Source organism: Myripristis murdjan, chromosome 6, assembly GCF_902150065.1.
Source record: "Myripristis murdjan chromosome 6, fMyrMur1.1, whole genome shotgun sequence".
NCBI lineage: Eukaryota > Metazoa > Chordata > Actinopteri > Holocentriformes > Holocentridae > Myripristis > Myripristis murdjan.
Genome location: NC_043985.1, coordinates 33,080,204 through 33,091,188, shown reverse-complemented (window position 1 = coordinate 33,091,188; position 10,985 = coordinate 33,080,204). Strand labels below are relative to the sequence as shown.

At 42.9% G+C, this 10,985-nt stretch overlaps 1 protein-coding gene across 1 annotated transcript; it reads left to right on the top strand.

The window, feature by feature from the left end:
- The first annotated feature begins 769 nt into the window (after positions 1-769).
- Positions 770-7,816, top strand: LOC115360334 (fibulin-7). The gene is given in 7 exon segments (XM_074933716.1): positions 770-862; positions 3,185-3,344; positions 4,333-4,515; positions 4,737-5,066; positions 5,454-5,591; positions 5,692-5,827; positions 7,456-7,816. Coding segments are annotated over 7 exon segments (1,401 nt in total).
- Positions 7,817-10,985: the final 3,169 nt, after the last annotated feature.

Here is a 10,985-nt window from a genome sequence, read left to right as displayed (position 1 = left end):
GACCTGATCTTCATGAGCTGCATGGTATTTTTATCTCATGTGTTGTTACTGTCAGATTTCCTAAGGTATCATTTTTTTTTTTTTTGCCCAATAGCAGCTGCATGATACTTCCATCGTTTTGCTTGTGTGGTATACCCTTCTACAATTTATTACAGGTTTGCCGTAGTTCTTTTTGGCAAGTGATAATCCAGGTCAGATTCCTCGTTGGGCGATGAGCTGCTGCTCGGATCGGGCTGCCCTGTCATTTGAGCTGCAACACAGCAGGTTAGGATTTCAAAACTGGGATTTACAGTGGCTGTAATTGGTGCATAAGTCACATTCCTGAGCCGGGGATTTTGATTTGGGAACAGACGAGTCACCCGAATGTCGCTGCTGTGTTGTGAAGATGATTAAAAGACGCCGCTGCAGCTTGACTCCTCCTTATAATTTGTGTTTCTATTTGTGGAAACGCTGATGGATCAGCAGTGAAAGCTCCTTCCAGATGTGGGGACGCTGCTCTCCCTCCTCCTCCTCCTCCTCCTCCTCCGGCCTTTAAAACATCTGACAGGGAGGCTGTGTGTGTGGAGTAGAAATTTGGCAAGTGCCCTCGAAAAAAAAAGAAGAAGAAGAAGAGGAAGGAGCAGGAGAGGAGATGATTTAGTTTTACAGTAGCTGCCACTCGGCCTCAGTCTGGCTCTTCTCAGAAAGTGCAGACGAGATTGATTTCCGTCCTGTCCGGTTTCTCTGTCGGTTCAGGTGAGGCATGAGGACGATGATGATGATGATAATGATGGACATTTTGCCCAGGATGAAGGCCAAAGGTGTGGTTTCAGTGGTGGTGGTGATGCTGTGTCTTCATCACCTCTCCTCTTCCTCCGCTCAGGTGAGTACATCTACCAAGTCTTCCTCCCTCTGTTGAGACGTGATGTCCTTTAGCACAAAAAAAGGCACTGAAGGTTAAAGGAAAAATACTCCAAAGTAAAAGCCCTGCCTTCAAAATGTTCCTTCAGTAAAAGTATATAAAATAAAAGTAGTTGCTGTGAAGAACCGTTCCTTTAAGAGCCTTAAAATACCAATGCATTCATTTGTAAGTTGTGTAATATATAGTTTACACTGCCGGTAGTGGAAAGAGTACTACAATACTACAGTACAAACTGCTCCTCAGGTAGTAGTACTGTTCCTCTGCTGGTATCTGACTGCAGTAAAAGTAGAAGCTGTCTAGTAAAAATCTACTGCAGTAAAAAAAAAAAAAAAAAATTAAATTAATTAATTTAAAGCCTGGGTACTAAAAGGTTTAGTGATATGGGGGGGATATTTTTCCTTTTTTTTTTTTTTTTTTTTTTTTTTTGGGTTTTTACATAATAGTAACATCCCAAACCAGAGCAGCTGACAGTGAGTAAGACAGCTTTTTGCCACAGACAGGGGGCGCTGTGGAGCTCGAACCATCTCTCTGTTTATTTAATTAAAAAAAAAAAAAAAAAAAAATCTACAGGATACTTTAGCAACTTTTTATTCTGACATTAAACTTTACAAGAACATAAATTAGAGCTGGTTTAGTAATTGAACACTATGAATTTCTTTATGTTTTGAGATATAATTTTTTTAAAACAATATTTTATTATTCCACTAAAAACAAATGTATGTATTGAGGCACTGCTGGAAAGTTGAAGCCATTTAAACAGTTCTGCTTTTTCTGTGTCTTTATTAAGCGAAGTCACAGAGCAAAATTTGTGTTTTTATGGAAACCGGAGGCAAATTTTGTGAACTCTGTAAATATTAACTTTTCTTCACCTGTACTTTCATACATCAAATGCACCAAAGCAATCTGAAGCGAATACATTAGATAAAATGAATTTATTACTAAAGCAAAAGAATATAGCACAATATTTAATGTAATTATGTCACTGATTCTCATTGTTGACTTCTTTGATGAGGAATCTGCTGCTCAGGGTCACTGTACAAGTTGCTGTGTTGAAATTAGATTATCATGTTAAAAAATCATAGAAAAATCATATGTTATATCATAGCCATAAAATCCTTGCCGGTAACAGTGCTGGAATGCATTTTAAAGCGGCGGCGGGTCAGAGTTCAGCCTCCTGCGGGGAAACAGCCGGTGTGTGACGAGGCTGCTCTGAGGTCAGCAGCGGGCGGCGCTCCAATTTGCACCACCGTGCGACTGCAGCAGAAAACCTCACCTCTATCTATAGACCTCACACCTGAGACCCATAATGCAGCGCTGCGGTTTGCTCATGTGAGCGGAGGGACTGTCAACAGCTGCCGAGGTGCTGAGCTTTCAAAGTGAGGTCCGGGGACCTTGAAGGGCCTCTAGGGCGTCCTCAGCAACATGAGGAGTCCAGCTTTAATGCTTGTGAAAGGCATCTGAGCAAGAAAAATTATTAAAAGAATTTTTTTTAACATAATTTTGCTTTTTTTTTTTTTCTTGCAGATTTTTCATCATTTATTTTGCAAATTTTTCTCTAATGTTCCAGTCATTTTTTGGTTCATTAATTAATTGCCTTTTTTCCCATGAGAAGGGAATTTGTGTCAAAGGGTTAATTTTGCTTTAATTTAATTCACTAGTAATTGTTCTGCTGTTGTACAGTATAGTACATGTATGAGTGATTGTTTTAAGTGTTCAAGTATGATTCCAGAAACAGTTTACCGGAAACCAAAATATCTTTTCATATCAGGGTCCATACAGTAAAATCACTTCAAGTGGGGGTCCAACTCCAAGGCTGAATGAAAGTCCATTTGGGGCTCCAGAACATTGAAAAGTTAGACAAGTTTTCCTTTAACTCTATTAAAAAAACAGCTGTTGGTGATGTACTTTGCATTGCTGTCTCCATTCGGTAGTCTGGTGTTTGTTTCTCCTGGCCATTCGTACACGAGGTGACGACACACCCACATATCTCCAGTGGAGTTTGATATCAGAAAATCAATGTTCAGGAAATCAGCATTTCAATGATCTAAAAAAATCAGGTTTTGGAGCGAGGTTTTCTTTCTAGAGTTGTGATTTTGTACCATCGTTCAGCAATCATACAGGGAGAAATCCATCACAGAACAGGACGGAGAGAGGCATTTTGGGTAATGTAGGAAATCACAACCAGCAGCAGAAGAAGACAGGGCAGGTTGAAGGAAAGTAACCTGGTTGATGCGCAGGGCAGCATGTAAGACTGATGCAACCTTGTCTTTGTCCCGCCCTCAGGAGTGCCCGTCCAATCAGGAGCTGCAGAACTCCCTGCGGCAGGTGGAGAAGATGCTGGCAGCTCATGAAGCGTCCTATCAGCAGAGTCTGCGCTCCCTCAGGAAGAAGCTGAGCGCTCTGCAGAACAGCACCAGGGCAATCAGCAGGAAACCCAAGAGCAGTGAGCAAAGGCCCTTCATGTTGATGTTGATGTTTCTCCTGCTGTTGAGCCTCCTGCAGGAGAAGGAGGAGATCCCTCATTCAAGATGATTCAGAGCCAAAGGTTTGAGGTTCAGGACAGTTTTAGGGAAGGTTTCAGAAGTTCCTGAGGGAAGGGTCCTTAAAGAGGTCTACCTTTGGAAAGGTTCAGGGGTGCCTTGAAATGTCCCAGAGTGCTTGCAGGGGGTTCCAGGGCTTCATCAGGACAAGGATTTTCAAACTGTGGGTCCTGACCCACTGGCAGGTCCCAGTGTGGATACAGCAGGGTCGTGAGATGGCCAAATCAGTGTGTTTTTTTAGTAATAGAAGATTAGAAATTTATAAATCGTGTTATGTAGGCAGAATTTCTTCATCCATCACACTCGGTAAAGCACCAGTGATCACGTTTGAGAAGACTGTCCTTTGGGAGATGTGAGGGGTTCCTTTCAATGTTCCAGGGTGCTTGAGAAAGTTGCACAGGTCTTTTAGGGAATTCAAGGGGCATTGAGGAGCTTCCATGGGGGATCTTCAGAATATTCAGGAGTCCCTCGCCAATCACATGGGTTTGTAGGAGGTTCCATATTATGTTTAATTGCCAGAGGTTTCTTGGGGAGTTGATGGGATCCAGGATGGTCAGGTGACAGTTGCAGTAAATAGACCAGACTATAATGTAAACACTACATGGGTTGTGGTTTGACTAAGGGCAAACTCACTTTTTCTTAACTTGAGAAACATTTTAACTGTCACTTGTGTGCATCTCTTCTCTAAGAATTATTGAAAGGCATTCTGGAAAATGTAAATGAGGCAGGCTGAGGAAAGATTAGTGCATCAAAAAGGGAAAGTATAACCCTTCAAAAGTGTATTGGATGAAAACAGGAGATAAGGCAGTAGAGGAGGATCAGGAGTTTTGAACAGGATGGTGGAGCTCTGCAGCTCACAGGATAAATGGAAAAACTTCTCTCTGCCCCCAGCCACCTGCCCCAAACCAGAGCTCCCAGCAAACAGCCGCAGACTGGGGAGGGTGTTTGCCATCGGACACGAGGTCCACTTCTTGTGCAAGCCCGGATACGAGCTGATTGGCCCGCGGACCCGAGTGTGTCTGGAGTCTCTGAAATGGAGCGGCCAGCAGCCGATGTGCAGAAGTGAGTCAGACGCTGAACTGAAGTGAAATGTTTACATTCTGTAGGGAATGAGATGTTTGAGAGGACGCGCCTACCCAGTGTCCTGCATACAGATGCCATTTTTATATAGGAGTTGGCCGGTGATTTGATATGATGAAGTCTGTAGGGAATATTGACATTAATAAATATTAAAATACCATGCAGACATATAACTGCAGTACTAATACTCTAATACTATAGCAGCGACAGCATTTGTGCTGAATGTTGATCAGCGTTTGTTTCTTCCTGTTTAACGTCTCGTCTTTTTCCTTCAGTCCTCAACAGCACCAGCAACTCCCTGCCCTCCTTCTCCGCTGCTCCTTCCTTCTCCTCTTCCTCCTCATCCTCCTCCTCTTCCTCTTCATCTTCCTCCCTCTCCTCCTCCACCTTAGTCTCCACTCCCCTCGCCCCCTCATCACCCACGTCTTCCTCTCCCTCCTCCCCCTCCGTCCGTCCGTCCCGCTGTACTCACTTCCTGGGTTCCACCCGCTGCACCTGTGACGTGGGTTTCACCATATCAGGCCGCGACAACAACATCTGCACAGGTAACATCTGTACTGACAATCAGAACTGACCAAAACACAACTAAATGGACACAGCCAGAATAAAACACTCTGATGTGTTTCTGTTGGTTGTGACTCCAAATTCACAGGTCAGAGTTCAACAAAAGTGAATTGTTTTCAGTTGTTATGATCGGGAAGCACAATAACTTTATGTATGAGTTAGGTGCTAATCTGATGGCACCATGAGACTGAAAGACTGAAAAATGACAGGTGATCCCCTCTGATCTGGGAGCGTCAGAGGTCAGAGTTTAGTCGGGGTTTAATGTTTTGCTCAAGAACACTTCAGCAGACCAGACTGGTTTAAGTGTGTGTGTGTGTGTGTGTGTGTGTGTGTGTGTGTGTGTGTGTGTGTGTGTGTGTGTGTTTCAGATATCGACGAGTGCCGGCTGTTTCCTCTTGGCCAGCCGGGCCGGCTGTGTGTCCATCAGTGTGTAAACACACCTGGCAGCTTCCACTGCCTCTGTCCGGCCGGCTACGACCTTGCCAGAGACGCCCGCAGCTGCAAAGGTCAGAGTTCAAAGGTCATCCCATCCCGTTGGTTAGCGGTAGGGTTTGAAAAACGTGATTGGTGGTGATGACTCTCTCGCTCCTGTCCTCCTGCCTGCAGACATTGACGAGTGTGAGAGCCGCAGGCACAACTGCACAGCAGAGCAGGTGTGTGTGAACACGTACGGAGGGTTCCGGTGTGTGACGGTGGAGTGTCCACGCTTGAAGAACGCCACGTACATCAGGACATCACCAATGTAAGATCCTCCTCATTCTTCACTCTTAAATGGTGAAACTGTGTGGACATTAAGGATCACAGCTGCACAGAGCCACTGCCGGCCAGGACCTGTGGACATGGCTTTTTCTTTTACTGCTGATCTCAGTATCTCAGGTGAAAAGCCATGTAAATTGTTAAAATGTGATATGTAACTCTCTGCATTAATACCGAGCTGATGGGCACAAAAAGGTTTGACCCTCCAATGAACTGCACTGACTGAAATTTTTATATAGCTGCAAACTGAAACCCTGAAAAAAGAGAGAAAAAATGCAAATGCTGTGGGTGAGAAATGAAAACCCAAAAGAGACAAAATAACAGTGACACTGACAATGAAGTAGAGATTCCCTGCATTGTGGATGGGATGGATTAAACCCAAACAAAGAGTTGTAATTTCATTTCACCCACGTTCCTTCCCCACCCATCATTTGGATCCTGTGTGTCTGCCAGAGCACTGCCGTAAATCACCCAGAGGGTCAGGGAGCCGCCGAGCAGCGCGAAGCCTGTTTATCGCGGCGCTCAGAGACTGAACATGTTTACCAAAGAGGTCACGGTCGAGTCTGATTTACTGCTGCAGCCAAATCACAACTGTACAGTACAGTGAGGCGGGAGGAGGGAGGGTGACATGTCAGCCAAACAGATCTGAGTGAGTCTGTCCAGGTTGTCCAGCGTGTCTTAGGATCTTATATCCACCAAAAAATATGTCCTCCCTCAATCTGGGTATACACCGCACCTTTTTGACTAAAGATGACTAGCGTGGAAGCAACACGGTGTTATCTTAGGTCGTGGCTCCAAAATGGCGCCCTGCATGAGAGACGTTCACAGTCCGCCATCACGGTCTTGCAACTAAAGGTAGCCTGGAACAAAATTCTGGAAATTCTTTAACAGAAATTTGGGAGAACCATCTCACAGACAACAACAAATAGGAACGCAGCATAAAATGATGACACTGATCAACACGACACTGACACTAAGCCCAATGATGGAGGTAAAACGAGCAAAATGAAATGTTTGGGATTCCAACACAGAAGAAGTCAGACCCCACATCCTCCTGCTCTTCTTCTTTGGGTTTTTGTCCAAACACATTAATATCACTTGATATTAATAATTAATATTAATTCATTAATGTTGCAAGGCTCCATTCTTGCAGAGTGATCACGTACGCCGATGATATTTTGTTCTATATTGACTTGTACTGTTTTAGATTCAGTCGCATGATCATCACACAGTCTACATAAATAAAACTGGATGTCAAGTTTAGTAGATCCATGTGACGCAGTGTGGCCTGCACTTCCTCATGTCAAAGAACATGAGGAAGAAAAAAATTATTTGGGAGAATATGTTTTAAATACTTGAAATTCTATTGAGATACTATATTGTATCTCAAAACTTTTGCTTTCTCCCAGGAAACTTTTGTGGAAATACCACATGTTCATCATCACATTGTAGAATTTGTACTTTTTCTCTCATGAATTCCAGTTTGTTTGTTTGTTTGTTTTTTAACTATATGACTTTTTTTTTTTTTAACTATATGACAACTCACTCAGTTAAAATCAAATCCTTAATAAATCCAATATTTTTTAAATCCTTGTGTTTCGTTTCCCCCTCCAGGCGCTGTGAGAGGAACCCCTGCATGGTGGGCGACAGGACCTGCACTCAGGCACCCAACTCCATCTCCTTCCACTTCCTGCCTGTGGTGTCCAACATGTCCGCCCCCCGCGTGCTCTTCCGGGTGTCGGCAGCTCGGGTCCTGGGCGACACGCTGCGCTTCGGCCTGGCGGGGGGGCGTGGGCGGGGGCACTTCAGCGTGCAGCGCTCCGGCCGGCAGTCGGGCACCCTGCTGCTGGTGACGCCCGTCCAGGGACCTGCCACCCTGGAGGCTGAGGTGGAGATGAGCGAGCTGGAGCACAACGTGCTGCTGGGACGCTACGTCACCAAGGTCACCATGTTCGTCTCCCCGTACGAGTTTTAGGGTGGGGGGTGGAGGGGTTTGGGGGGTGGGATGGGTTTGGGAGGGGTTGGTGGGTCAGGTAACTCACTCACAGGTGGAACAGGTCAGGGTTCACCAGTTTGTTTGGTGATGTCCCAGTAAGAAATGGTGCACTGGATTATTGTCTTAGTATCAATCATGCAAATCTACAGTTTATGCCTCCATCCCGAAGTAATAATTAATCATTATCTATGGAAGTGAAATCAGGACTTTATTATTTCAAAAGTGTACCCAGATTTGCGAAAGTGTGATGGGATTTGAACACGTGAGTCCACTTCTGCAAACATATGGTCTCATATAGTCTCATTGGCAAACTATGTACAGTGATTGATTGGCGCCCTCTTCTGGTGGGATGTAGACGCACAACTCCACAAATATAAGTTCTGCTCTTTTTCCTGCTCTTTTACAGAAATCGTTTTCCAGGATTTTTCTAGAACATGTTCAGGGACTTATGTGGATGTTAGCTATGGAAAGTTAGAACGATTCCAAATGAACAAAGTGGCCAAATGGCTCAAACGATGAATCTGACATCTCAGAAATGTTGTTTGTACATTCTGCAGCATGTTGTGTGCATGTAAAAAAAAAAAAAGAAAGTTTTCCAGGCATTTTCCTTGAGTGGAAAAAGCCCGTCTATACATTTCCAGGTTTTCCAGGATCTGGACAGACCAACAGAATTCACAAATACTTTGACACAAATTTGTAAATGCATGGTAACATTGTTAAAATTAACATGAAGTACTAATTACATACATAAAGTGTAGATGCATATTTACAAAGCTAAGAAACGCACAGGTTTGCAGATGTGACAACACATTTACAGCTCAAAACACACATTCACAGATCTGGACTCATCACATGACACATCCACTATAATAAAGTCCTGATTTTATTTCCTTAATCCTCTTTCTCACACTGAGCTGCTTTGGTGAGAAAAAGTAGGAAAGTGAACTCGCTCTGCTATGTTGATTTTCTGCAGTAAAACGACATAGATAGATAGATAGATAGATAGATATACTTTATTGATCCCAACCAGGGAAATTCTGGTGTTCCAGCAGCAACAGTAGAAACATACAATAAAGTTAACTAAAAAAGAATAAAGGCTAAAAATATACAATAGAGACTATAAAGACTAAAGACTCAAAAAATACAATAAAGGCTAACCTAAGGAAAGGAGATACGAGATGTGAAAATATACATATGGAGTGAGTATGACAATATACAGATGGCGCTGAAGTATATGCATGATTGTATAGATTGTATAGATAAGGAGAGTTAGTATGAAACCAGGAGACTAAGAACCAAGTGGCAGAACCTTTAACGCCCGGGACTGGGACAAGGAACTAACCGCCTTGATTCAGCCTCTTAAGGAATCCACTTCCCCTCCAGTCTGAAAAACAGTGTGAGTGTATATTAACTTAGGCTGTAATATACAGATAATAAATAAAAAAAAAATAAATAATAAATAAATAAACAGTTAAGGTGCTGAGTGATGGATAATAAATACACAGTTAAGGTGCTGGGTGATGTACAATAAGTACAAAAACAGTTAAGGTGCTGGTAATGCAGTGTTAAGAACAGAACTATACAGCAGACAGTTGCAAGTCTCTGTCTGACAGATGTGATTTGTTGTACAGTGTGATGGCTTGTGGCAGGAATGATTTCCTGTATCTGTCCCTTCGACAGCGGAGCTGTAACAATCTGTTGGAGAAGGAGCTCCGCTGTCTGTCCAGTGTGTGGTGGAGAGGGTGGTCAGGGTTATCCATGATGGTTAACAGTTTAACAGTTTAACAGGTTAACAGGTTTAACAGGTTAACATTGAATTGTGCCATGAATTAATCAAATAATATTTGTCAATTTCACCAAAAAAAATTTGCATTTAGTTCAGTGTTTTTAAAACGCTCAGTGAACTACACACATGCACACGCATCACATTCGTGTTGGCTTCAGGAGTTCTGGGTAGACATAAAGTTCTGAAGTCACTTAAGCCACTTTTGGGTGTGCAGTCGTTCTAATTACGTATTTACTTTTTCTTTTTTTGTTAAATGTATGTTTATTGCTTTTCAGAATGAAACAAGAACACAGGAAAAACAGATAAAAAAAAACTCCCTCCCCCACCCCAAAACTAACAGATCAAACAAAAAACATGAACAGGATCAGCACATCATATGTAAGAAATAATGTATTTTCACAGGTTTACACTTCAGCGGTTTTATGACCAACTGCGACTTTCTTGACTTGGAGAAATTATCTTTTAAATTGACAAACATCTTAAGTTTAATTCATGGCACAGTTCAAACACAACCAACAAATTCTCTCTCTCTCTCGCACTGTTGACTATTAGACTTTTTTTTTCTGAAATAAGATCCTCTGGTGGCCCAGCAGAAGGGAAGGGTCATTGGCTCCTTGAACTGTTGGTCTGGAGCCCCCTGGTGGTCTGAGAAGGTATTGCAAGCCGTCCCTGACCATGCATTCTATAATGGGAGTTTAAACGCTGTTGTTTTCCATTTATTACTCCATGTTTGTGAATAATTCATTCAAATATATGAGATTAAGAAACGCCAAGGTGATGATGACAACTAGAGCCCGTCTGGTCCTTGGTGGCCTCTGCTGATGTTGGGATGTGTGGCCTGCCTTCACACACACACATACCTGAACTGAGCAATATGAGCGCACTGACCAGCATCTCAAAAAAGGTGATCATGCAAATGAAGGGACATTTTGGGGGGGGGCTGACAGCACTGGGTTTTGTTGCAGCGGTTTTTAACTTTTTAATGCTTTTGTAAACTGTGTGACTGTATATAGCCGTGTGTCATGTATGTAAACTGAATATTTTAGCACAGGGAGCCGTGTTTCTGCAGTTTTTTTTATTTTTACTGCCAACAATAAGAAACTGTGCCTGATTTAAGAGGCATTTCTTTATCCCATTAATCTCTTAATTACTGAATATCTGCTGAGAATATCAGCACCAAACTCACCATGCAGGTAGCTCTGAATGCAACACTTTAGCATGCAGGACATCAAGAGATCCAGGAGCGCATCTATTTCAGGCATCATCTGCAATTCATGTGTTATGAGATTTTGTGCTTTTGTTTGGAATACTCCAATACTCCTTTTTCCTACTTCCCCAGACTGAGACCAGATGTTGGACACA